The 27,960-nt window shown below is 47.0% G+C and overlaps 2 protein-coding genes across 8 annotated transcripts in view; one reads left to right on the forward strand and one right to left on the reverse strand.

Moving 5' to 3' along the window:
* Positions 1-373: 373 nt before the first annotated feature.
* Positions 374-9,273, reverse strand: vps41 (VPS41 subunit of HOPS complex). Of its 2 annotated transcripts, none has more exons than XM_088363876.1 (27): positions 9,058-9,273; positions 8,736-8,774; positions 7,805-7,912; positions 6,456-6,533; positions 6,183-6,257; positions 5,577-5,639; positions 5,316-5,381; positions 4,095-4,214; positions 3,870-4,016; positions 3,733-3,799; positions 3,559-3,653; positions 3,365-3,494; positions 3,029-3,263; positions 2,840-2,921; positions 2,678-2,770; positions 2,464-2,591; positions 2,215-2,359; positions 2,087-2,128; positions 1,962-2,012; positions 1,727-1,864; positions 1,583-1,637; positions 1,380-1,520; positions 1,165-1,301; positions 980-1,079; positions 808-852; positions 640-719; positions 374-561 (listed from the first exon to the last, which is right to left on the reverse strand). In XM_088363876.1, the coding sequence occupies exons 1-27, from the start codon at positions 9,091-9,093 to the stop codon at positions 481-483; spliced, it is 2,577 nt and encodes an 858-aa protein (XP_088220002.1). In that variant the 5' UTR covers positions 9,094-9,273; the 3' UTR covers positions 374-480. The 2 variants fall into 2 exon arrangements, with proteins under 2 accessions (XP_088220002.1, XP_088220001.1); XM_088363875.1 differs by having other exon boundaries at positions 3,556-3,653; positions 9,058-9,272.
* pou6f2 (POU class 6 homeobox 2) overlaps positions 9,272-27,960 on the forward strand; it is a 35,555-nt gene continuing 16,866 nt past the window's right edge. For 3 of the 6 annotated variants that reach the window (XM_088363877.1, XM_088363880.1, XM_088363879.1), the window contains exons 1-5: positions 9,272-9,501; positions 10,057-10,197; positions 14,177-14,389; positions 23,325-23,425; positions 24,897-25,134. In XM_088363877.1, coding sequence (XP_088220003.1) covers positions 10,101-10,197; positions 14,177-14,389; positions 23,325-23,425; positions 24,897-25,134 — 649 coding nt within the window. In that variant the 5' untranslated portion in view covers positions 9,272-9,501; positions 10,057-10,100. Of the gene's footprint in view, positions 9,502-9,569; positions 9,697-10,056; positions 10,198-13,343; positions 13,510-14,176; positions 14,390-22,170; positions 22,227-23,324; positions 23,426-24,896; positions 25,135-27,960 lie in introns of those variants that run through there. The other 3 variants (XM_088363878.1, XM_088363881.1, XM_088363883.1) reach the window with 3 other exon arrangements.

The following is a 27,960-nucleotide window of genomic DNA, read 5'->3' on the forward strand; positions in this document are numbered from 1 at the left end:
CAAATAAAATACAAATAGTAAGAATTTAAGTGAAAAAAAAATTGAAAGTAAACGGTAGTCACCCTTGACTGGTCACCAGCTAGTTTCAGCATTCATTTTCGTAGCACTTGTCCTCATTTGGGTCCTTGCTGGACTGGTCACCTTTCAATCAGAACAGTGGACACATGCAAACAACCATTCACAAGTATGGACAATTAAGTCTTGAATCAGAACGTGGGAGAAAGTTGTAATAACTGGAGAAAACCCATTCAAGCATGGGGAAAACAGTCAAACCCAGAACCGAAAAATTGTGAAGCAGACATACAAACCACTAGTCCACCAGTCAGGGAGAATTAGACAAATATAACCTTCAACAACAAACAGCAATCCACAATCATTTTGAAATTCGGATTTTATTTCTTGGTCGGCCAATTACATTACCAGCAAGTAGAAGGTGTCCGCAGATTTGAATAGCATTTTTGGTTGTGTTTTTTAAATAAGTTATTTTTTCATTTCCAGGATGCCGCTTCCTGGCCCACGTCTCTTTGCACTGCAGATGTTGCAAAACTGCACTCCGGGAGTCTGTAAAAAAAAACAAGAGAAAATATTAGGCGAGATGTAATGTTCCTGCTGGATAAAAATGATTTTAAAATTTCTAACCGTTCCCGTGGAGGGTAAACATTCCTTGTGAAACATGTGTCTGCAATGGAACACCACCACGCTGAAAGCTTTGGCCATGTCTGAAACACACATCAAGTATAGAATGTATAAAGCATCGACTGCATTGTAAGCTAGAAATAATGGTATAAAGGTTCCAGTGTGACATACCTGAGGGTAAAATTGTCACATGGCACGATTCACAAATGCTCTCCTCTGCAAAGAAAAGCCCACAAAAGTATGAATATGAGTTTCAATGTTAAAATCTGATCCACACAATTTTCCTTTACGCTTATACCACGATGACACGTATTACAGGCTGTAGAAAAGTTTGTGCACCGACCGTCCACCGCGATGCCTCTGCTCTGCGTTCGATGCATCTTCTGAAGCAGTGACAGAGAGTCGGCCACCAGGATCTTCTTACATCCTTCGCGAAGCATAATCTGTTGAGGAGAGAGTGTCGTCTAATCAAATCAGGAAAGCTTTATTGTAAAAATAAAACACAAACAAGCAAATTTGAGCATCAACCTGCAAGTTGTAGTCATGGAGAATCTTGACCAGGGAATCCCTGAGGTTGGGGATCTCCATGCCTTCCTTGATGCGATGGATCAGCAGAATGGGGTCCACGTGAGTGCCGATGTTGTTCAGCAGTCCTGTGATGAATGCTGGAGAGGCAAAACCAAAGAAAAGGGTGTGAAACTCATTGGGCGAAAAACAAAGCAAACTTCCTGAAAGCTTCTCACGCGGCTTGTCGATGGAGTAGGTGATGAGATCCTCCCACAGCTCAGCGTCGTCCTGCTCCTTGGCGAACTCGATGGCCTTGTCCACGTCCCCCAGCTCCTTCATGATCATCTGCAGTGCCCGTCTGCAGTTCCCCATCCGGCCTGCGGAAGCGCTCGCGTTAAATCGACTCCGCCGCTGAGGACATTTCAGCATTTGTTCTTACTGAGCAGGAAGACGGTCTCCTCCACAAAGTGTCTCTGCTGGCAAACTTCCAGAGCCTGCAAGAGGAACCTACTACATCAGTGGTGGGCTTACAGAAGAAACAACCATTCATCACCCTCAACGTTTGAATTAAGAGGATGAGTACCTTCTCCAGTGGACAGTGTGTGCTGTCCCTCAGGAAGGGCAGCAGATTGGGTCGGTCGAATTCAGCGTACAGGCCGATCTGCTTCTCGTGGTACCTCTGGCCTTTGTGGTGGTCCCGCTTGAACAGTTTGTGGAGGTACTGCCCGGTGACGAGTGGGAAAGGCGGAATCGGGGGAAGCGTTAAAGTACTACGGCAGCAAACAAAAACAAAAAGGGAGGGGGGTGTGTCTACTGACCACATGAAGAAGCTCAGGCCTGTCTGCCAATTCCTCCACCACCCTGTCGATCTAAAAATAAAGAAAACAAAAGATTTTGTGAACAACATAATTATCCTTAAAAATTAAGAACATATCGCACTCACTGATATTTTGTCTTCATTGTCCAGAAGCATGTCCACAGCTTTCTGCGCGCATATACAAAAAAAAAACCATGAAAAGAAAAAATCCCAAAGGCAATTGTCGCCGTGGTGACGCGGGTTGCGAGACAAACCTCTTTGTCAAAGTCCATGAGGAGCACAATCTTGTCCTCGATGGAGGAGAAGAGGTTGTGCTTGTGGATGAGCTGGTAAACGTCTTTGTGGCGAAGACGCAGGTAGATCTCCAGCGCGCGGTCATAGCGCTGGTCATACGTGTAGCTGAAACCCCCATCAAAAATAATTTAAAAAATTTAAATCAGACACAAGTAGGTGTGTCTGATTTTCAGTTTAAATTTTTTTTGGGTCTGAAAAGACCGACTCACAGCTCCGCCAGCGTGGTGAGCAGGGTGGGGTTCATGGGGTTCTTGCTCAGGTGGTCGGTGACGGCTTGCACGATGGCCATGTTGTTGTAAAGCTCTCCCGGCCACTCCCGGATTAGCGTGGCGAAACCCTGAGCGGGCAGGCAGGTGGAGTTGAAAAAAAAAGCCACTTTGAGGCCATGACGGGCTTAAAAGCTCAACATTCAACAGCAAGTACCTCATAGTCTGTTTTGAGGAATTCGTGCAAGATCATTTCGTAGATGGCCGGGCGAAGACGCAGGTCTCCTCTGGGTAAATACTGGCTGATGGCCTACAATTGAAAATGTTGATTATGGAAAATGAAATGAATGACATTTGACCTTGCTTCGCCGTGACTCACCTTCAGTTGCCCGATGGTCTTGAATCTGTACACCTCGTTTTCCCACAGTTCCATGTTTTTCCCAAGAATCTTTTGGCACTTCCTGCATGAGAAAACCAGTATTATTCACGAAAATACCGGGCTGACTAAATATCTGTGTAAATTGTTGCCACGGCGACGTAAAAGCCAGAGAGTATTAGGAAGAAAAACCTGGCGGCGCCGTCGTAGTCACCCTTCTCTAGCAGGTGGTTGATGTAGGCCATGCCAATCTTCTGCACGTCGTGCCTCTTGATGTTCTTGAAGCTGATCTCGGCGGCCATCAGCGCCTCTTCATACTTCTTCTTGTCCAGCAGCCAGTCGATGTGGTCGTCCTGGTCACGCTCCTTGGCCACCACCACGTCTTTGGGGCTGACGATGTAGAAGAGCGACTCTCCCTCCGAATGCTCTACACCCCATAACATAAGAAGTTATGGTCAATTGTGCGCAATTCTCTCGAGAACTTTCAAGATGAAAAAGTTGCTGCATTTGTCGCTGGGGAAGGCTCACCAAGACGGTAGTCGCGACACTCGTTCTCCTGATAGTTGCGCACGGTCAGGGCGTCTGACGAGATCTCCTCGCACGACTCGGGCAGAGGCTGGATGATGTCCAGACGAGGCCGCGCCAGGAACTCTGCGTCCTGTCCCCCCCGGAATCAAACATCAGAAATGGGCTCACGTGCTCCGTCAGGTTTTCCTTACCACGTGCTCGGCGTTCTCCTTCACAAAGAACAAGGCGACCAGCTGATCGGCCAGCGGCGCCAGCCCGCTGATGAAGAACTCCGTCTCAAAGGCGGAAACTTAAACAGCACAAACGGGATTCACTCTGACTGTCTGGTCACGAAAAAAAAAAAAAAAAACGACCGAAGCTTTCCATACCTATTTCCACGTAACGACTGGGCAGGTCCCTCATTTCTGTAGGATGTCGTTCCTTTACGGCACAAATCTTCAAAGGAGGAATGCGAAATGACACAAAAGTTGCTTGAAAATGTCAGGTTCAAATGAAAAGGTCAAACCTTGATGGAGGTTCCCCAGCCCACGATGAGGGTGGTGTTATCTTTCCAACACAGACTACACGGGTACATGTCGGGCCTCAGGCTAACGTTGTCGCGTAGAACGTTGGTGATGCGCTGCTTGGTGCTGATGTCGTAGATCTTGACGCCCTAAGTCGAACGAATGAAGAGCGTCACGTCTCGACGGCACGTGCTCGCAAAGGTCGAGGGTGGAGGAAGGCCGCGTACCACGTTGTTGGCCCAAGCGATGAGGTTGCTTCTCCACTGCACGTTGGTGATGCTGCCCTCACCTTCGTGCAGGAGCGACATCTTCCAGCGGTTCATCCAGTTGCGCTCGTACAAAAGAAGCTTGGAGGCCGCAAGAAAAAGAAAAATGTCAGTGCAGAATGTAGAGCAGTGGCGCCCTGCCACCAATAGAGGGCAGTGCATGAACAGTAGACAGCTGAGGGAGAGCAGCACATTGGAGTCAACCTTGGTGGATGACCAATTCATCCATCCATTTTCTGTTAAGCGCACAATAAAAGATAATAAAGTCATCAATAAACATTCATATTGAGAATCAGAAGTGCAAGGCGCCTTAAAAATGTTAAGGAGATTTTTTTTTTTTTTTTTTTAATCGCTATTATTATATGAACATGATCCATATGTAAAATCCTTCTCAATCTACATCAGTGCTTTTAGGTTGTTATATTGTTAGCATGGCAAGTGCTAGCGACTGAGCGTTTCCAATTGCTATGATAGGCCCGCACTAATGTGTCTTTTTATCCACACGTGCTGTTGTGACACAAAAAGCTGCACAAGATCAGCACCTAATAAACGCTTCAGCCCACCACCAAGAGACGGCACGACAAAAGAACGGCGGAGGCAAACATTGAATTTTTCTTTCCCGTTGAGGCGCATCGATTTCCGAGGCAGGCACCTCGCCGAGGCCTTCAGCGAGAGGAATCGGCGGCGATTCAAAGAAAATGGCAAAGCGGCATGCTAACAATGACGCCAAAGAAACATTGCTTGATGTCGAAATGTCAGCGCCCTTGAGCTAAAAATAATCCCGGGCATTATTACGTATACTCTACGGTCACAACATTAGGTACCCCATTTTTTTTATTTTTCACTTGGCTCAGGCGGCAAGCTCGTCCGTAACGAAAAATTTGTCTCACAACGGAAAAGCTCGTAAGTCAAGGCAGCACTGTGTGGCATCACTATAATGATCCATTCGTTCCCCGAGATTGCTGGAAAGCACTTTACGAAAATGGGCCGCTCTCCAGAGAGCACTCCAAATAGACAGAAAAGGCACTTTTTGTTGTTGTTTTCCACAGCGGACCAAAATAAGAACGAAAGATGGTCTCCTTTAGCCGTAGCGAGCTTGTACCACCAATAACGGATTTGAGAATAGAACGTCCCCAAATGTGAAATTGTGAATGAGGTGGTGAAAATTCTATTCGAAGCTACCTTGTTGCCGCCGGTGACAAACTGCTTGTAGTTGGATCTGGAGAATTGCGGATGTAACGCCACCACCTAGCGAGACAGACGACACTGTTAGCATTTGGTAAAGTGAAACGGGATTGATGATTTGCAATATTCCAGTTAAGGATGGCAAGAAAGAACGGACCTAGCAATTTACCAACTGGAGCGGCCTAACAGAGGCCAGAGAGCATTTGGATGAGGAAAGTGAATTTTTTTTGGGATAGCAATTCAATGTTCATCTCTTACTTTGATGGGACAATCAAAGTTCTCGTGGAAGCCTTCTCTTGTGTAGAGGCCAAACACTTGCACCTGAAAAGAAAAAAAAGGAATAACAAAAGGTGAATAACGCATCACCTCCGCTTTAATTGCCGCCTCTGCAACTAGCCTGGACCTTCGGGGGAAAAACTGTGGAAAACCCGACTTTGATTTGCTCTACCAGGTCACCAATTAGTGCACACCTTGATTCCGGGGGAAAAAAAAAAACAACCCTGCGGACTTTAGAAGCTTGCTAATCTTGGACTCTGTCGCCACCTCTGCAAGAGGACCGCTGAGTTGCCAATAACACCAGATCCCGAAGGCATCTCAGGGGCAATTAAGGATTACGTTAGATTTGTAAGGATTAGAAGGGCCTCCTGAAATCAAGTGGGAGCGCATCTCGCCTGGGAGGCTCTTAATTACGATAAGCATCAGTCGAAGATCATTTCCCGAGATTAAATGGCAGGTTAACAGTGGCGCCGTGAAAACCTGCTCAATATTTCCGTCCGCCAGCGTTAGCATCAAGTTTGGCGGCGCCGATGAAGAAGCACCCCGTGCTGCACGCACGTGTGGTCAGTGAGATGGAAGATGTCCGACCTTGCCGTCCTCGGAGCAGATGCCCACGTGCTCGCCGCTCTCGTCCAGGCTGATCTGGTTGATCTTTACCGAACTCTAGAGGAACAGAAGCGATGTGGCGTCATCTCAAATCATCTTTCGCCATTGAAATGAATGAAAATGTTATCAATCCGTTCAAGCCTCTTCCAAAACAAACAATGTATGTGTTGTTTTTTTAAATAAAAAAAAAAAATAAAATAACATTTATGTGCATTATTATTATGATCGTCTAAGCATCTTGTGGCTGTTACTCACAATTTCAAACTTCTGGGTGACATTTCCTTGGATGTCCAAAAGGAAAACCTTCCCAAAATGTGTCCCCAGAGCAAGAAACTGTAATAAAAAAAAAAGAAGTATAAATTCAACAAGACAAATTGAAGATTTTTGAATCATAAAACGAAGCCGTGTTTGTGTGTAGGTGAAGGGGATTATAAAAATAAAAAAAAAAAGGCGTCCGGGTGCGGATCGGGTGAGCTTGTGAGCAAAAGTGTGAAATTGCCATTGCTCTTTATTAAGTCAGGCAGTGTGAAATGGCATTTCTTCTTCTTAAATTAAAAGGCTTCAGCATAATAAATGCACCGTACGTCTGACTTGTCTTCACCCTCTTGCTGCTAAGCACACGATTTAAAAGCATTTGTCTCTTGCTTTTTTTTTTTTCCTCGGTGCATCATGTGGTGTGTGTCCGCTGGGGAAAAAGAAAGAGAGGGGGGGGGAATAGTGTGACTTTAAGTGTGTGTTCCTGCCGCCCCGGCCTAATCTCCCCCGCCACCCCCGCCTTTCTCTGGCGGCATGTGGCCCAGCAGCATGCTTGAGTGCAGCCTATAATGAAATGCTTATATTTACAGGCACAGCTGAGCATGTCACACAGAGCCCACTGCAATCTTCCCCAAATAAAATAAGCAGCAAATAAAAATAAATAAAGCAAGAAAGAAAGAAAAGGGTTGGAGGCTCGTGAGGCGCAGCAACTTTTAAAAGGGATTTATCGGAACGGGGGATTGTTCAAACGGAAATCCCCATTCAGACGCTTCAGATATGAGGCCGCATGTGCGCGTTTGCCGTGGAAAGCCAAAATTGTTGGTGGGGCGGCTGTGACCACGCGGGGGTCCTCGCCAAAGCACAATAGGACTCGCCTGACTTGGGGGAGGCTGCTCGAGATTGGAAGGCCCTAAATATCTAATACAATACAAATTGGGGTATTTCATTTAAAATATATGATTAAAACCTAACAAAAGAAATAGTATAAAAAAATAAAATAAAAAATATAGTTAGAAAAAAAAGAGGAAAAGAAAGTGAACAAAAATAGTTCTAATATGAGCACTCCAGAAAATAGGTTCAATCGTTTACAAAGTGACCATCCAACCAGGAAGCTCTTTGGTGGAGGCAATGAGGTTCCGACCCGTGTGCCCGCTGTCGAGATGATTCGTCAGCTTGAAGAAGAACTCCCCGACGGCAGGTGTGCGGGAGCAGCAATGAAAAGGGTAGCTGACAACAGCGTCTGGCGCGTCTCCTTGCGAGGAGCGGCCGTACGCGCAGGTGAGAAAGGAATGGCCCCACGAGGCGGACTGGCAAAGGGGTGGCGAGACGGGACGCCGCACCCACACTACCTTGTCGTGGACGGTCATGCAGCTGGCGGCGTCGCTCTGGAGGATTTCCGTCACACCGTTGGACAGCCGTTCATATTTCAGCTTGGGCTCCTCCTCGCTGTCCTCCTCCTGGGGGACAAAGAAGATCCGCTGGATGACAACTCTGACACTCCTTCCAACAGTTTTCATTACAAGTGATGTCCATAACGTGAGCTCAAAATCCTGCAATGTGGCTTATTTAGGGCTTTAAGTAACCATTATTTAAATAATCAATGAATCTGATGATTTTTTTCCGATTCATCAAGGAGCTCGTGGAGCTGATGCAAATTGGGCCAAGTATGTCGCCTTTCATTGGATGAAAATCTATCTATTAAAATGCCGACCACAACGTGAAGGTCAAGGGACGTTCTCCTCGGTTTGAACTGTAAAACTGTGACTTCGGATAAAAACGAGACCAATTGTGCGACTGTGCGACGCTTGATGGCAAAAGTTTCTGTGGAGAGGGATACAGTTAGATTTTTTTTTTCTCATTCGATAGGGCGGCCAAGCCCGTGACGAATGCCCTCGCGTCAAAGCTCTCACCACCGTAATACACAGGAAATAGCCGAGATATGGCATTGTGGAGTGGGAAAGGATTGTTTTGGAAAATAACACTTTTTCCACGCTCTTGTCCCACCATCAGCCCCCCTCCCCTCCAGCTCAGCAGGACATGAGAGCGCACACACGCAGTGTTTGGAGTTGATGCACCCCACAGACTGTGCAGCATCGCTTATAAAGCCGATTTGGGAGTAATATTCAGCCCGTGACGCACCGGCCCTAAAGTGTTGCTCGGTGCCGGCAGAAGAAAAGCAAACGCTTGACATTGATGTTGACAGTACAGAAATAAGAGTATATTGAGCAACTCGTACTCATTCTTGACAGATGGACCAGTGGTTGTATTTATTGATCTTACCTCGGATTCATCTGTGAATTCCTCACTTGGTTGTCTGCTCTGTTGTAGGAAACACAGATTAGATTAGATTCTACTCGATGGTCAAGTAGTACAAGGCACTGATATCTGGATTGCATATCATCAGCCTAATTCATAAACAATGCATCAGCAAAATAACTTAAGATGATTTATCATTTCATTTTAATAAAATGTGCATTTTTGCCTACGTTTGCAGAATATAGGGAGGCCGCCTAGATGTACATAAGACTACATTTGAGGTTCAACGAGTTAGTTTAGTAGTGACAACAACATTAGCCGGCTAACGTTAGCATGCTAGTCTTACCTCTTCCATCACTCCCGCCATCGTCTTATCCGACATTAAATACGCTTCGACTGGAGTTGAAACCTACTGAGAGGTCCCCAACAGCACGGTTATTATCCCGGCATGACAATAAAAATAATCACGACAGTACACGCGTGATACTTGTTGTCGGCTAGACGACGCTTGCTGTCTTTAACTTGAATCACATGACAGCAACGTCGACGCAGGGGTTTGTGGGAATTGAAGTTTTCCTGATGGAAAACGCAACCGATAGGACTGCATTGATTAATGCAAGAAGCAATCAATTTAGGAGTGCTACATTTCTTCGGATATGAGTTTTGACGATAGGTTTAGTCAGATTTTTACGTGGTTGGTTAGATTTTTGCAAGAGTATATTAATTTAGCCAAAAAGGGAATTTTAAAGGATGAAGAGATGCGGAACAAATTTCAACTGCGTCACAACAGGTAACGTCATGCGCACTTGCACCATTAGTTTCTGCATGTTCGTTTACCTTCATCACATTGACACAATTCAATGTCATTGCATGAGGTATTAAGCCCGTGCATTAGTCGACGATGGAGGTGTTTAAATTAAAAAGTCTTAATAATATACATTTCTTCCGAGTGTGTTAAAAAAATATATGATAGTGCTATTTAAATGTAAGTATTATTTGGTTTTAATTAAAAAAAATATATAAATTGTGTGTGGAAGCTATTGTACTATGAGGGTATTAGTTGTTTTTCTAAAGTGAAACCGGTTTCTATCAGGGGCCATTTTGACTCCGTTTTTTTTTTTGGTACCCTAAAAGGGCCATACGATGGAACCCTTGAAATGACATGAGAGAAGAAAAAAATTTTTTGCATTCGTTGCAAGGGAGCACAAATATTTGTGGAGGAGCAAAATCTCAGACTGCCTTTGCAAACTAGTTACCTGAGTTTGTCCTGGCCAGGACAATTGATTTAATTGATAAAATCATTCAATCTTTTGTTATGGACTAAATGTTTTCTGTGTATTTGCAGCATAACCCAGCGGACCTCTTAAAGTGCGCCCCACAGAGCTGGGAATGGGACCCAAATGGATTCCACAGCTTGTCATCACCTCTCAGGTAGCTCCTTCTCGCCACTGCCGGCTGCCGGCCAACTTCCGAGTGAATTGCAACGGTACGATTTGCCTTCTCTTTATTGAGATTGTCTCACGCTGCCATTTTCTCCCCTTCGTCCACCCTCGGGAGAATCTTAATGCACTGATACCAAGAGGGGGATTTTACAATCTACTTAGCAATGATTTATTGATTGAGGCTTCCACCCTCAGAGAGAATTACCGATCCCTTTTTGGGAAATCAGATTTTCACACCTTTTGCTACGGCATGGCGGGGGTCCCCGAGGACGGCGCCGCTCGCTTTTGAGTGGCAGCGAGTCCTCTGTAGTGTCACTCCGGCGCAGTGCCCGCCGTGCGGCATGCCATTCTCTGTCGACGTTTGCATTATTTATGGCTTGATAAATGCAGTGTCCGAGATCTACTTCATAGGGTATTTTTCATAGGGAAAAATAAAAGCAGAAAAACAACCCTTGCCCCCCCCCTCATAGGAGGAGTCAGATTAGGGCACTGAAGTCTTTGATCCTCCAGAATGTCAGTGCAGTCCATCGATCGAGCAAAAAAAAAAAAAAAAAAGTATATATATATAAAAAAAAAAACGAGGCTACACCTGACCAATCAGAGGCTGCGCCCTGTTCTGGACCTGCCGCTGCCGATTGAGCTTCAAAGAGCTCCTTTTAATACAGCACTTTGATAACGCTCAGCCTGCACTCGCCCTCCAATCATCCACCAGGGAGCGTTTTGCCGGAGAGAGAAAAAGTGGGGCTGGAGGGGGGCTAACTGTCGAACCTTTTAATGAGTGTGATGGAAGAGAAAATATCAACTTTGTCCTTCACCACATCAGCTACCGCTTCTGGAGAAAAGGAAAGGCAGCTTCAGTTGCCGTCTTGAATTTTTGATCAGGATGTGTAAAAATATTGAATAATCGATTTATCGCAATACTTCCTCCAATTCGATATCGATTCATCTCCTGGCCAGCCAAGTTTGTGTTGTTGCTGTCAAAAAAAGGCCTCCAAAGTAATTAAATGCGACCTTTGAGGTCAATTTGGATTCTTTTGTCATTCCGCAGCACAGCAATGAGACAAAAGGAAGGACATTTGGAAGCGGCGCTTGACAGATTCATTCATTTTCCGAACGGAACTCAATATTATTTGTGTACCTGCACTTTATTTTTCTCAGCATCATTGCAGAACTGTCATGCACAAACAAGTTGCTGTGCGGAAAGAAATTGCAATGATTTATTGCTCAAAAATGTGAGGTAACATGAAGGTCAAGCTCTAAAAACTTGATCATCTTTTTATCTTTCGACGCCATTTTCATACTTTCCGGCTGAAGATAACATGGCGATTGATATTTGATGTATCAACGCGGCATATTGATAGTTGGTCACCCCACCAATTAGCCCCCTCCCACTTGTGTGTTGATGGGGCGCCCCCTCCCTTCCCCTCCTTTTGACGTGACACATGATCATCTATGAAAATGTTAATCAATGGAAAGAGTTGACGCTGTGGCGGCTGTTCAATACTAGCCTGTCTGGTAACAATGTCACTAGTCAACACGCGTTGTGTCCCATTTGATTTTCGGTGTGCGCTTCGATTAAATGTGGGCCATCAAAGTAGATTTTCCCTTCTGCATTCCCCCCACCCCCGCTCGCCTTGATAGGTCCACTGGAGGGCAAAATTAATACCTAATTGAATCTTGCAGTCATCAAAATAATCAATAACTTTTTATTATTTATTCTTCACAGTCTGTTGGCTGCTTGAAGGCTGCGAGGGACAGCGGCCCTGAAATTTCACAATGTCGTTTTTGCACTGGGCCGTGCCACTTTGCAGCACCTAGAAAATGAGAGCATTTTTTTTCTTGGTGGAAGGTGTTTGTATGTCGGAGGGAGGGGCAAAAAAAAAAAAAGAATAAAAGAAAATGGGAATCTTTGGCCCGGCAGCTATGATGAAAAATAGAATAAACAAGCTGGTGACACTTTGGAGAAGAGCAGCGTTCTCTCCGTCCATCCCTCTGTCTTTTTTTCTCCTTTCTTCCTTTCCCCTTTTCTCCTTATTTCATCATATCACGAGTGTGTGGCGCTACCTCCCTAATGCCGGCATTCCTCTTCCTGACAGACTCCAAACAAGTGCCGGAATGAGATCAGGGGCTCTAATCTTCCTCCGGCTTGCAAGGTTGCGCGATGATGATGATGATGAAGATGGTGGTGGTGGTGGGAGGTGAAGGTGGAGGGCCACACATCTCTCAGCGTCTGCGTTAATCGAAAGAATGAATCAGATGTTGGTTAGTCATTTTGGAGAAATCCTGTTAGGGATGTGCAGATCACTCAGAGTGATTTTTTTTTTTTTTTCGGCCATTACCAAGTCCAGAAATTTATTCTCAATATTTTCCTTTCGATTCTGGTTGCCGATTTCAATGGGAGTGGATTTTAATAAACGAAGTGTTCCTATTCGGTGGGGGGCCGGGGCGCAAGTGTCTCCCGGCATCTCATCGCTGCGTTAATTGAATCCACGAACGAGGCGTTTATTAATTTACCCACTCGGGGAGGGCCGCTAATGTCGTTAAGGACAATGGGATAATCCCGCAATATAAATCGCTCATAAAAGGGATGTTAATGGAATTACCATAGGAAAGTCAGTCAAGCATGCTGAATATTAGCTTAGCAATTAGCCTCATTTCGATCTGCATGACTGCGTGGGAGCTCAGGGATAAGACAAAGCACTCCTGACCAAAGGGCGGAAGATTTGTAGGGCGAGGGAGGGGTGGGGGCACTGGGGTGGCAATTGATACACATGACCAAATTTGGAAAAGGGGAGGAAAAAAAGCTCCATTTGGAATGTGGTGATCATCATTCGGGTCTTGTAGAAAAAAAGAAAGTTGAATGAGAAAATTATTTCTGATGAAGAGATCTGAGTGCATGCAAACAAATGCAATGTTGTTTGTTGCTTGCTTTGTGCGCACACTGGTCACCTGCCCTTTGCGCAGACATATTTAGGTTGATTCCGAAATAAGGAAGCCCAGTGCGGCCCCGCTGCTTCTCGTCTGCATCTCAGAGCCTGAGGTGGGGTGAGCGCTGTCTGAGGAGCTCTCGGCTGGCCAGACACAAGGCGGAAGAGACAGATAGAGGGAGGAGGGTGGAAGGGAGGGAGGGAGGTAGGGAGGAGGCGGCGGCGACATCCCCGCCGCTCGTCGTTGGAAAGCCACCTCAGCGTGAAAGCTGCGCTGGCCGTGCACGTGCTCCCAACTTACTGGCGAGCGGGTCGTAGCGGGTCGTCGGGCAAACGCGGCCCCCTCACGTTTGACCCATTTCAACTTTGGGGAGCTCCGAGAAGCTTCGTTTTCTGAATTATTATCGATTTGTGAGGAGCTTTGTTGAGGTAAGGGTGCACTTGATGGCGTTGATGTTGGCTTTTTGGCTAGATATTATTCTGCTATTTTTTTTTATTTCTATCCCTATTTGGAAAAAAAAGTACAATATGCATAAGGAGTGTTTTGTTCAGAAATGTTGGTCAATTTCCAGAGTGAATTTGTCTCATTTGGATCCAAAGCGGTGGCTAAAATTGGAGATTGTTCCTTAATTAGAAACTGAAAATCCAAAGCTTTTGGTAGACTTGAAGTCAAACCCGCTTTGGAAACAATGAATTGAACAAGGGAAATAGTTTTTGATCCATTGATGAATTTTGGGGTAATTGTTTTGCAATTTGAAAGTGACGGATTGCACTAGTTTTTTTCTTCTTGTTTCCTGTTTCCTTTGATGAGCTTCTGTCCGCAAAGGTGCAGTTTGAAGGTTTGTGGCTAAAATGAAGCGTGCGTCAGGTCCTAACGCTACTTCGCAGCATCAGTTTGGGATGAAAAGCAGCCAAGGAGGGAGGGGGGAGCAGGGGGGAGCGGTGAGAGAGGGTTATGGGGATAGAAAGGGAGAATGCTGGTAGAGGGAGAGAGCGAGTGTGAGGTAGCCAAGGCGAGCGCCCGAGCACATTGTAACCACGGCTGCATTTTTCTTTTTTTCCCCCTCCCTCCGCATCCCACCTGGCCTCCCTCCAGCTCCTCCCGGGGACCCGATGCTAACGGGCCAGCTGAGCAAGCCGCTGCTCTCGCTCATGCGCGGCGGCAGCGGCGGCGACATGAGCGCTTTGGAACTCGGCGGGCGGCCGGACGAGCGAGCGGCCGGCAGCCCCGACAGCGAGCTCGACGAGGAGACGGCCCTCCCGCTGACTGACGGCCCAGAGCGGGACGGCGCTCCCGCCAAACTGTACGGTGAGTACCGCTTCACGGACGCATCTGGTGCTTGTGTCAACTTTCTTGTCGTGCTTTGCTACTTTGATGTGGTTGCTGTAATATTAACTTGTTTTTTTTCTTCATTGACAAAATGAAATAATCAGTCATTGAAAGGAAAAGCCTTTAAAGTCAATGTGAACAGTAATGAGGCCATTTTGATCCAAATTATATGCAAATTGTTGTCACTTGTGCTTGCTATTTTTTTCTGCCTTCCTTCAAGGCCTGTTTTGCATATTAACCAAACTGATAAAAAAAAAGTGTTATTATTATTTCAATTGGTTGCTTTGTGTGTGCTTGTATTTTATTTCAAACCCTCACTCTTTTTTTCATATTCTAACATTTTACTTTGGTTTCAGAAGGCCCCGCATGTCAAATCATTTGCCAAACTTGCAATTTGACACGACTCGCACGAGAGTTGGCAAAAGAACTGAAGCAAAATATTGCTTCCAAACTTAGTCACGCTTTATTTCCTGTGCTTCTGTGTTTCTTGATACTTGAGCCACTTTTAGTGTTTGTTTGCCCGCTTACGTGCAACCAATGACGACACTTTTCGTGGTCCCCGGTTATGATGTTGTTGCTGTTTAGAGGCGCTGGAGTGTGAATTTGGGGGGTTGTGGGTGGCGGCAGTGGTGGTTGTGGTTCCTTTTTTTTTTTTTTTTCTCACCCAGTGGCAGCGCTCTTGGCTGTGGCGCGTCTTGCTTTTTTTTTCCTGACCTGTGAGCCGGAAAGGCAGAGATGGATGAACACTTTTACAAGATTTGTATTTTCCTGTAGACAAAAAAAAAAATTCCTAGAGAATAATCTTATTCTGTCATAAGTGACGTGAATGGAATATACAAATAAGCGCTATGAGATCCAATTTTCTGAGCGGCAGCCTGACACACTACACTCAACAGCAGCAGTTACAAGACTGCTTTTCAATTATTTTCTGTCACCGGCTCCCTGCCGTGTCTATAAATGCTGTCGTTTGTCTAGAAAATTATTCCAAGTACACCTCCGCATAACATTGTCTCCTTATTCACATTAAAGGAAACATGAGCAAAATATAGAGCAACTTACAACAAATAATCACTCTCAACATTTTTTTTTTTTTAGTCTCTGCACCTTTGCTGTCATCATTGTTAAATATTTTTCCATCGTGTCTCTTGAGGCTCTGTTGACTGTACTGCTCTGTGCTGTGTGTGCATGCTTGGTGTAAAAAAAAAAAAAAAAATCCTTACACCTACGCCACTGCTACTTAGTATAGTGAATGTGCAATTACATTTTATTCTAGTACAGCAAAAAAAAAAAAACATGTTCCCTGGGGTCAGGCCCAGTCCCCCCCCAAATAGAATACAATACAATGCAACTTTATTTAAATGACATAATTATATTACTTGACACACTAACAAACATGGCTGACATGCCATCCGAAAACAAACAAAAATTACTTTATGCGATGTTATATTTCAAAGCAGTTCCGGTTCAGCGGGTGATTTTAAGGCTCATCAAGTCAATTTGTCAACTATATGCTACATTTCAATTCATTACAATTTATTCCCATCAAATTTTCCACCAAGTGATATTAGCTAACGATATTAGCCTCTACGTTGTTGAGCTAACGTCAACCTGCGCTATGTTGCTGCTTTGCCACCAACAACAAACTCCACAAAGATGGCCGACATGCTACATTGAAAAAGACCATAGCGTGCCGCTAAAGCACTCAATTTGGTGATCAGCTCCACTTCAGGGCACATGGATGACATGTTTCAACCAAGTCACTGATGCTAGATTGCCACTTATTCCGCTCGCCAAAAAAAATGGCCGCCATGGCGCACTGACAAGAAAAGGCCTATATTTTGATACTGTTGGGGACCGAATCCAACAATACCAAAACACAAATTATCATTTCTGACTATTTAGGCCGTACAAATCCAAGTTGCGACCATTTATCTTCATTTAAATATATCTTAAAAATAGAAAAAAACTAGAAACTAGTTTGTCATTCCACAAAGATGGCCAACAATATCCTCGTGTATTTTAATGCTTGTTATTTTAAACGGTACTTGGCGAGCCAATTTTTTTTTCCAGGTGTGCTAGTTGGTGTAAAAAGTTTCCAAAGAATTGTTTTAGATTCTTCTGATTGCAGTTGTTGTCAGTCTAGCAAGCGGACGTCAGCGATGACAGTCGAGGCCGTGTTTGTCCGACAACAAATTGTGAACCTGCCGAAAGCGTGAGCGCTCCAGCGCCTCCTCCTCCTAAAAGCTGGCCTGTGCAAATAGTCTTCCACTTCAGCTAACAGGCGCTATGAAGCACCGCAAACACGCCGCCGCCGCCGCCTTGCATTTTATTCCCGAGCACAAGTGCTGGACATTAGGTGTGGAAAGCTGTTGTTAGTCAGAGAGCAGACATTTGTTGTGTGCGTGTTTTTTTTTTGGTTTTTTTTTGTGATGTGTGTTGCAGCTTCTGTCTTCACTCCTCAAGTCAAATCTGCCTCCTACAGACATCAGCCGACAAGATAATAAGACACTCAGAGCACAATTCCGTATTGTATTGGCCGAGCGCAGGCTCATCTCTTGTCAGTTTGCATTTAGTCTGGCGAGGATGTGACGCTTCGATCATCACGTTGTCAAAAGCCGGCCGGGCCGGGAAGGACAGCACCGCTCATTTGGCACACTTACTGTCGGCACCAAATGGGCCGCACTTATGCCAGTCCCTGCAAGAAGACGAGGCGCTTTTTGCTCAAGGTCGCCCAGAAAGACCACCCGCGGCTTTTCATCGCAATGATCGGCCACGGGAGGTCATGTGGATCAAAACGCACGCTAGTAGTACGGGCGGCTTTTTAGGACTTCTTGGCCAATACGCACACGCAGGCAGGAGCTGTTATTGTCTGTGCGTAATCAGCTTAGCGGGCCTCATCACGTTTAAGTCATAGTGGCACAAAGCATTCATGAAAGTGGATCAAGGCGGGTGAGGAGAGGGAGGCCGGCGACAAGTCTTTCTTTCCTCATTACGAGCAGTGTCAGTGCATGAAAAACACTTGCTAATGCTGACAAATGCGTCTAACGCTTGCTAATAGCTTCACACGCTCGCTAACGTGTCCGCTATGCTGCGACGACGAGCGCGAAATGTTTTTGAGCCAAGGTCGCCCCGTTTCATGTCGACTTTGCGCACAAACTTGCCTTTGCCTTGTCAGGAAAGTCGCAAGTAAATTGAATTTCAATGTTAATTCAGTTTTTTGTTGTTTTATTTTGAACACCAGTGTAGCGTGCGCTCGCTAATCCAATACCGGCGAGCCTTTAATGTGCCGCTAACAAAGCGGCGCCGTCGCAATCCAAGCGGCGGGAGTCGTGTTTTCTTATTTTTTTCAGGTGTGCGCACAAGAGGCGGGGCGGGCAGGGGGGTGCGTAGAGAAATGACACGTCTGGTATTTGACTGGTGTGGCGTGAACCCGAGACGCATCCCGACGGCCCGTGTCCTTCACCGGCCTTTTATTATTTATAAGCTCGGCTCTTTGAGCAATGACCAGTACTAATGCGTAACCTTCTGTCCCGCCGGCTGATTCGCTTCCTTTGAAAGCAAAGATTGAGGCGGGAGAAGTGGGCGGATGGTGGATGAGGCGGGCGGGGTGCAAATAGCGCTGAGAGGGTGTGTGTGTGTGTGCGTGTGTGTGCGTGTATGTGTGTGTGCGTGCATGTGAGATCCAGGGAAGTTATTATGTTTCCCCTCTTTTATATCTCAGGATGTGGAATAACACCCTGATGCTGCTTTTCTCCAGAATAGAGTTATGGGCTTCAAAGCAGTAGTATTTACACACACGCTCGCGCACACACACATACACATTAGTTTATGCCTGCAGAATAATTTGGTGGCAACATTAGTTTGGAGAAATGTGCCTCAAAAGTCAAACAAAAGTTGGCCAGCTCAATGGTTTATTAAAAACGATTGAAAGAAGCCGCTTGTTATTTCCCGACTAATTGTTGGCCAAAAACAAAAGTGCCCCTTTTTCCCCTCACAACTGTGCCATGTTGTGTTTTTTTGTGTCGTCTTTTGTGACGTGGCGAAGTTTGTCAAGTCGTCACTGGGAGATTCGCCACGTCTTGATGTGTAGAAGAAGAAATGTTTGACTTTGGCGCTTCCACCATTGCAGATGGGAGCAGTTTGTATCAGCTGATGGTATCGCGCCACGCTGCAGTGATCCATTGTCATTACAGGCCTTGCGACAGAAGGATGAATTTGGGGGGGGGGGGGGGGGGGGGGGGGCGAGTAGGAAGGGGAGGAGGGCGGGCTTTGAGGGACAAGGGCTTGAAAGTGGGACATAGGCAGCATTAGGGCTGCATTGCCTGGAGGGGGCCCAGGCTGATGTGTCAGCCATGACATGTGGGTGTCTCGCCCACCACCGCACACACGCGCGCGCACTTGACGGCGGACGATCCCTCACACCCCGCTGGCGACTTGAAAATGTCCCACCGGATGCACAAAGGATTCTCCGAAACGTGCCGTTTGACACAATGAAGTTCATTCGCGGCGATGTGATCCGAGGCGTTCGCCTGGCCGCTTGATTAGGGACAAGCCGTCCTCCTTGGCCTCTTTTTCTCGTTCGGAATTGAAGACGTAAATGATGACATCATTGTACGGCTGATGGGGAAAAAAGCTCGTCACACCGAAGAGCCTCTCATGTCCGCCACGTCGTGTGTATTACTATCCGTCCTCATTGCAAGGCCGTAGAGTTCAACGATTTGCAGATTACTGTCAAAATTGGTGTTTAGAAAAAAGCCAGTTGAGTATTTTTTCTCTTTAAATGTCTTTTGTCATGGGTGTGTAAATGTGCAGCATTTTTTAAGGACTAGAATTACAATTAAGAAATCCACAAAATAATTCGCAGAAATATATCATAATAAATATGTAATAAAATTACATACATTTAAAATTTATATTCCGATTAAAATTCAACAAATCAAAAAATATTTCACACAGGAGAGCCACATTTGATTATTTCATTTTTTAATGTTATTTACTTTGCAAACCGTGTGGGAATACATTTTGAATTAAAACAAAAAGGAAGAAATTGAATGAGTAATATCCTTTTTTAGGCGTTGCTTTTATGGATAGAATTCTAATCCCGCACAAATATTGAAAATAATCTTCCAATAAAATATCCAGGCCTTATTTTGTGGTTAAAAACAGAGAAAAGTACTCATTGCACGTGTTCGGCCATATTTTTTTTTTTTTTTTTCCTAGGAAGACTAAGTGTAGTGGTCCTGAGCTATCACTGCCATCTTTTTTTGCTGGAGGGCTGCGCAGGGCTGCGGGCAGCAGAATCCTATTTACAGCAAATAGCATTTAAGTAATGCTGAGGGAAGAAGGGAGGGAAAGAGGGAGGCGCGGCGGCGGAGCGGGCGTCTCCTAAAAGGCTTACGGCGCTCCAGAGCCGCTCTTCATCTCGCCCTAAAAGGATGAAGCATCATTTGGATTGTTATTTCCCTCATTCAACCTCAGCTAATCAGCTTGACTTTGCTTGGGGAATGAGGAGGACGCTTTGTAACAGATGCGCTCGTCCACAAAGTGTCTAGAGTAAGAGAAGCCACCCTCCTGCCGCACCCTCCTCCTTGTGCTCGCCATCACAGCATCTCTCCTTTTTGACCTTTGCGATGGGCTCGGGAGCCTCTTGTTCCCGTCTGCACTCCGGCGTCAAGGGGGGGGGGGGACAGGTAAGAGCGGCAAGCCAGAGCACTCGCCGGCCGACGGGCGGGAGTGTGAAGTGGCTCTCCCGCCACCGCCAGCGGCGTTTACGTGCAGATGGCTCATCAGCGGGCGGCTTGCTATCGTCTCCTGTTTACATTTGGAGGAGACGGCCATTACCTCGTCCAATCAGTCTCACCTCCGCCCGCCCTCAACCTCGCCCTTGTCCACCAAGTGTAACGTGCACTTGAAGAACACAAATCAAAAAAGTCCAACTCTTGACCTTCAGCCCCAAATTTCTCATGTCTAATCAGAACCCGTAACCTTGACCCAGATCACCTCTGACCTTACCTCCAAGTCCGAACTCCAGTTTCGACTCCACCCCCCCTCCCAACTTGTTTCCACTCTGCGTTATGGTCAATCGCATCAACTTTTCAAAATCGATGTCTGAACAATCTGGGGCGTTTGTCTGCGCTATTGACGGAATGTTTATCCTTTATGCATCAACAGAGCAACGCAAAATGGCCGCAATCAAAAGTAAAGGACGCGTTTGATCAAATTCACTATTGTTGGATCAGCGTCGGACGCTCCGCAAACATTTAGCTCCTCTTGGTTGGCTTTGTGATTCCCCCTAATTGCGTTCATGTCGACATTCTAACGCCGTTGCCCGATCGTGTGTGAATTCGTTTGTGTTTTCGCAAAAGCTGACAATGATTGACAAGTTGCTAATAGCAAACACATGCGCTCAGCCGGCCACTTTGAAAGGGGCCATTATCAAAATGGGGCCCGGCGTGAATAGCCCGCCAGACCGCCCGCCAATCATTAGCGGGCCTCGCTCGCTCCGCCGCTCTCTCGCTCGGCTACATTTGACAACTTACATAATGCCTTTCCACTAAAATAGCTTAAGTGTTACGGCTTCTTTTATGGGTAGAAATTGATTCATAAATGCAGCCAGGCGAAAGCTAACCTGGACACAAAGCTTTCAATAACGCCCATTTGATTCAGAGCGTCGATGCGGCGAGCGGTTGCATTAGACAAGGTGGCGTGCTGATTGCTTGATGAAATCCGGCCTAATTGTTTTGTACCCGAGTCCTTGGGGCAGCCTGCATTAAGACACGCACGCGCACGCATTAACGCACAGGCATCCAAAGTAGCTCTCCGGTGGCCACTTTGGTGATCAATGAGCGAGAATTTATACGGCCGGCGCGGTAAATGTCAGCACCGTGAGATCGTGTTGCATTTAAATACATTTCCTCCCAAAGTGTGTCGGTGTTGCTGTCACGGCCCGAAGACGATCCGCCGCCGTGTCGAGAGTGACAGTGTGATTTTGGCTCGCATGTACATGAAAGCGCAAACGCGGATACAATCTTTTATCTTTTCAGCTAACCTATCCAGTTATTCCAACACCCCCCCCCCCCACCCCGCATCATCATCGCAGTTGAAGGCTTTCTTTTGAGTTTGCATTCTACAGTCGTCTTTATCTTCATCTGGAATCTCTTTTTTGATCTTGTTTTCAAAGACCTTAAACATGTATCAAGGTTTTGATCATAAAAAAGATATTTGCAGACCAATCGGCTAGCTTGCTAAAGAAATTATGCCCAAGCTTTCAGGAACGGCACTATTTATTTCTTATTGATTTCCTCCCAGGTGATAAACATGCTAGCCTTAGTGGAATTGTGAAAAGGCAACGAGGAGTCCTTGGATCGAATGCGAGGCGATTGTCAACGGGCCCACCAAAGCCTTCATTATTACAAATGGAATGTTTTCATTTTGATAATTGCTTTTTGTGGGATGTACTTGAATGCTGGCGGGAAATGTCTTCAGCAGCGCGGTGACTAGGTGGATGTTAGCATTTTTATTTTTTTTGCCAGTTAAATTAGAAAACAAAAAAAGAGTCACATTTTCATCCTTAGAGATTCAAATATTTCCTCCTCTTAAACGAAAATGGTGAGTGCGCAGGGCGGGGCCGGCGTAATGGCGGAAATAATTGGCGAAAAGAGATGTCAAAAAGCGTCCTCGATGCGGACATCCATCGAGAGCCGGCGGTAGAAAACCAGCGAGTGAGCGAGCGAGCCGCTTGAGGTTTACGTGTTGGGTCACGCCATTCAGCAATTATTTGGATTTTATGGGCCAAGATGAAGTGATTTTACTCGGCGTAGGTTGAGTTGAAAACGCCTCGCTCGCATAAACACACTTGACAGGCAAGCGGATCCGGCCGCTGACGTTAGCCAACGCTACATTTGATCGCAACCAAGACCTGTTTGTCCACAAATCAAAAAAACCTTTCACAAGCGGCGAGAGTCCATTTAGGAAAATCAATCGTTTTGCTGAAAGGTGATTGTATTTGTGTTGAAATTTATTGCCGCTGCAGCGCTCTTTAACAAGGGTGTGCGGCTTTCAGTCACATTTGCGTACGCTCGACTTGACTCCCCCCCCCACCGCCCCTGCATGAGCCATTTTTATTCCCCGGGAGAAAAAAAAAAAAGAGCTGCCGTGTGAAACGAGAAGGCGCGTCTTCTCGTCCTTGTCAGCCGCTTTGGCGTCGGACGCTGAAAGCTCCTCTCGTCATTTTTTAGGCAAAACATCACAGCGCGTCTTAGGTGTAAACAAGGCCATTTTGTTTTTTTGAAGCATGTGAACTGACTCAATCAGCACGCAATAGTGCATTGATTCTTCTGGCGACAAAGCTTCAAACTTCTTTTTCATATACCAAAAGAATTTCTTGCTTTGTTTTGGAAAGTTTGCTCGTGTCCTTTGATGACTAGCGTCATTAACGGGATAAAAATGTCGACCGATTACTCGAGCGAGCGAGACAGAAATGTGGAGAAGTTGGAGATGGGGTAGCATGACCTTGCAATGTTTTACCTGAAGACTTCGGAGGGGTCCTGCTGAGGCCTACGCATCACTGATGGCAAGCAGGTCTAATTGCACGCAACAGGCGGGCACCCGGGTGATCCTCTCCCCCCCTCCTTCCATGTAAACGGCTGAATAATACGCTCAGCGCTCATCCAGGCCAACGGGGGCCCGCCGGCAGGCCTGCGCCGTCGTCAATCAGCTAATTTATTCAACGCCGCAGCAGTTATTGATGAAACGCTTAAATACAAATTACAACACAGCTCAGCAACCTTCCCCAAGCCCCCCCCCCCCCCCCCCCCCCCATCTGTCTGTCTATCTACACAAATACACTCACTTATGTCTTTGACCTCTTTTTTTGTTGTTGTTTTTTTTGTTTATGTGACATGGGACCTGGCAGGCGCCGGCGACAGTTGCATCCAGTCGGACATGGGTGGCAGTCCTTTAGAGCAGAGTCAAGTGGGCCAGTCACCGCCGGGCTACGCCGCCATGGGACCGCAGGTCAGTCGAGTGCTTCATTCCGCCATAGCTCATCCATGATCAAATCTATCAACAAATCCAAATTTGGAGGAAATGTGGATGGAAATGAAAAAAATGTCTCATCTTTGTCTTTTTAATCCAAATCACAAATAAAACACTTTTGGTCTTGCTGATTAATTAGTAAATGTGCGTTTTGTATAAATATTTTCTTGCCCATATTTAGTGATTTTTTTTTATATTGACCCACAAACTTATTATTGTTATTTTTTGTTTGTTCATTCAGACCCTAAAAAGTTTAGTTTTATTATTTTATTGTTTTTATGTGTCCGGAATGCTTTTTCTCTCTATGAAATCTTTAGCAGAACGACGTTTCCATCCGGTAGTTTATTAATGGACTGAATGACTTCCACTTGCCGCCCTCTGTTAACGCTGAATTATTGATGACCTCAGTGTGCATCAATGAAGCTTTTTTTGTCATTGGTTAGTCCACGACGCTACCGAGGAAGCGGAGGTGTTGGCCCGCGGCCGGCGCTAAGCGCTCTTAACGCTAAATTAGCCGTCGTCCCATTCGATTAAATTTATTGGACTTGCGTCTCCGCACTGTTCATTAACGTCCGTCTCATTAATGGAGTCATGTTTGCGGGCATTAGCTTTAGCGGTGAGCTAACTTGTGCTGTGAAATATCATTTGCATTAAATGGGCTCGTGTAAATCCAGCCGTTGTCATGTTGGCGGAACAAAGAAGCGCGAGGTCGCGCGTCCAAATGAAGAGGAGAAATGCGAGCGGCTCTCAGCAGCCGCTTGCCGTCTAATAGATGAACGCTGTCAGGCGGGCCGGCCTGCGTCAAGCTAACACTTTGGAGAAACAAAGGCGCCCCCGCGCACCCTCCCCAATTCTCCTCTCACCAGATCAATACCTTTGATAGATTCCCCGTTCCCGAGCCGGATATTGTGGGAAGGCCCATTATCCGCCGCTAGTTTGCCCAACGTGAATCCACCTTGCCATACTTTGGCGCCGCCACTGCTCGCTCGTTCGCAGTTAGGGTGACAAAAGTCCGCTATCTGGACCATTATGGGCAATTTCTCAGTGGTCGAGCTGCCAGGCGCACGGAGGAGCCTCCTCAAACCCCTGATGGGCCCCGTCCCGCCTTGCGTGTGTGCGTGCGTGCGTTTGTGTGTGTCCTCGCGCCCCCCTCGGAGAGCACTTGTCATCACCCAGCTGTCAAGGCCTGCCGAGCGCGACTGCACGGCTGAGGAAATCTATTGCAAAACATGTGAGCCACTTGCATTTGCAGCTTTTCTCCGCAAACTACACAAAAAAAAAAATACATGAAGGTGCTTCACTCTGTTTATGTTTATAGGACAGACGACAATAGATAAATCATATCGATGTTAAACGACTCGTAGTTGGGTTCCAAATTTTCTAAAGATGATCAAATATAAAACTAAAGTGTTCCAGCTAATGACAAAATGCCTTTTATGCCTCCCCACAGTCGCTGTTGGTGGCCCAGCAGCTGGCCAACGCGGTGGGCGGCGCCATGTCCGGGGCAGCGGCGGCGGCAGCTGCAGCGGCTGCCATGAACCAGCCCATCCTCATCCCCTTCAACGCCGGCGGGCATCTGGGTGGCCAGCAGGGCCTGGTCCTGTCGCTGCCCGCCAGCAACCTGCCCAGCCTGGTGGCGGCCGCCGCTGCCGGGGGCGTCATGACGTTGCCCCTGCACAACCTGCAAGGTAACACACCTGCCACTTATCTCTGGTCATTGAAATGGCAACAGTCCTTCCTTCCTTCCTTCCTTCCTTCCTTCCTTCCTTCCTTCCTTCCTTCCTTCCTTCCTTCCTTCCTTCCTTCCTTCCTTCCTTCCTTCCTTCCTTCCTTCCTTCCTTCCTTCCTTCCGATCCTCTCCTCAACCGGCCTTAAGCAACAAAGCGTATTAATTACAGGTCAGCGTTTTGCAGCGAGCGCGGCGCCAAAGCACTCGGTGCCTCTTTTACCGCTGTTCTCCTTTTTTTATCTGTCCTCATCTTTCCATCCAGCGGCTGTACTTATGTGTGCTTTTGAAACTTTAATGTCCAAATGTTCCCTTTTGATCATACTTGTAAATGGTTTTCATTTTAATGTTTAAAACATTGTCTCTTTTATAGCATTAGATTGAGGGATGGCTAGGGTGGGGGACGGGGGGTAACGCACATCTGTCATGAATCTTGGATGAGTGCGGCGCACTAATGTCAAAAGACGTCCGGGCCGCGTGTGCGTGCGTGTTTTTTATTTTAGGGAGGGCATATTACAATAATGCCGGAGCAGCACAAAGTGCAGGGGAGGGGAAAGTGGACGGCCGCGTGCCTCGAGTGTGGAAAGGCGGGCGGCGGGCTAATGGACACAAACATGCATAAATAACAACAAGCGCGGCTCGCGGGCAAAGCTTTTAATAAATCCCTTCACGTGGGTTGCGTCAAATCTTTTCATGCAGACACTCATCAACTCACCTTGGCAAAAACGTAGAAGCCTCAAGCTGTTTAATTTTCGGACGCCCGCTCGGCACGCGCTGCCATCTGAAAGCGACGCGTTGACGGGACCTCCGCCGAGAGAAAGTGACACGAGTCATGGGTGAAGCTAAACGTCTTGACTATGTCGGGGCCCCTGCGGCCACACGGCGCTCCTCCGTCCGCCGCTGTCCGAGCCCATCGCAGCAGACCGGCCTTGACTGAGGCCTGCTGGCGCGGCACCTCTGTCGCGCCACCGCCGCTCATGTGGCGCCGGCGAGCTCACGCTGCGGCCTAATTAGTGTCACATCAGGGAACCGGCGGGAGGGGTGAGGCAATGCGAGCATTAAGGTCTAATGAGGCGGCTAATGAGCCGCTAATAAGGCTGCTCGGCTCAGATGGGTAGTCAAGCGTCTGATAACTGTCACGTGTGCAATTAGGACTACAAATCATCAAATAACCACGTGGAGGCCCGCCGCTGTGCTTTTGTGGCTAAAGTTAGCATCTGAAATTAAACAGGAAGTTTTCCATTTTGGTTCCACAAGGCCATTCCAGGCAAATTAAAAAAAAAAAAAAGTTTGGCATCATCATTTGCGGGTTGGGCGTTGTTACCCCCTTGGGCGCCGCTCGCAGCTTGAACTCGTTTTGCTTTTGAGCGCGTACGAGTAATAAGTTGGCGAGAAACTGGATGTTTGTCAAAATGATTCATGCCGGCGCAGGAAAAAAAACAAACTCCCAGTGAACGTAAGCAAGGGAGAAAGTTATCCTTTGTGACAAGAGCGCGCGCAAATCCGAGCGACTTCACACAGGCTCGGAAAGTAGGTTGCGTCACACCCGAGCGAGCTCTGTAAACATTGACGACTATTAGCACACTAAAACATACATGAGTGGCTGACTTTTAAAAATGAGGCCTTTTTTTATGATGTCAACTTTCCTAACAAGGAAATGGTGATTAACACGCTTGTAAAACCAGCGGCATCAAAGCCAGCCGCAACAAAGTCTTCATCCGCCGACTCGTCTCCTCAGCGCTCGCTCGCTCGCAGCTAATGCGAAGGCGCCGCTTGACTCGGAAGCTCTTAATAAGCGCATGCCGCTGTATTTGCCGCGCATCAATCACATCAGAGAGGCGGCGGAGTTCTCGCGGCGGCGGAGGTGAGAGCGCCGCCGTTCGTCTCGACTCGGGCTTGCCGCTTGTAAAGGTCGGCATCCCACTCACCTGCCGTAATGAGAGCCGCCAATCAAAGGCCCGCCGCCCCGTCTGGCGGTTTGATTCCGACGCTCGGCGGTGTCGCTCCGAGGTTGCCGCTGCAAATTAGGGAAATGGCACTGCTCATTACGCCGCCCGAGGCCCGGCCCACGGGAGGGAAGAGTCGGCGGATGTTTTTGAGTTACACGCGGGGAACGCCGCCATCGTGGACAAACAGCTCAAAGTTGAACGAGCGCCAAAAAAAAAAGTATTGATCGGGATCGTTGCAATCGCAAAACCCGGTGTTGCCGCACTCATTTTTTTTGGGCCTTGTTATCGGCGTCAGGAAAGCCAGAGCATATTTCCCACACGTGGCAAGACAATGGAGGCCCGAGCCGTCCCTTTCCCCCACGTGACTGTTTCATTTGCAGCCTTCTCCGGCACATCGCCCCTTTTAATGATTTAAGTCGGCGGCACCGGAGCCGAGCGAACGAGAGAGAGAGAGGGCGGGAGGGAGGGAGCGCTCGGCATTAAATAAATAATGGTGATAAAATGTAGAGCTCATACATTTCAAAGCTAATGCGACTAGCGGCGCGATCGCAGCAGCTGCACACAGTCCTCCCAGCGCTAATTTGATTGATTTGTTGTGACAGCAGCCAAATAATTGAGAGTGAGAGGTGCTGCCAGCCAGCCAGCCAGCGAGCGGGCGAGCAAGCGGCACACGCCCTCCCTCTCGCTCTTCCTCGCTTTCTCGCGCCACTAGCTTATTGTTTGCCTTCGACGACAAGCTGTCTTTGTGACGACTCCCAATCAAAGTGCGCTTGCGAGCGGGTTGCAATCAAACAAGCGCATTTGCACCGGGGCTCATACACACACACACACACACATAA

Source organism: Syngnathus floridae, chromosome 20 (genome assembly GCF_059516105.1).
Source record: "Syngnathus floridae isolate MCC-2025c chromosome 20, RoL_Sflo_1.0, whole genome shotgun sequence".
In the NCBI taxonomy this organism is placed as follows: domain Eukaryota; kingdom Metazoa; phylum Chordata; class Actinopteri; order Syngnathiformes; family Syngnathidae; genus Syngnathus; species Syngnathus floridae.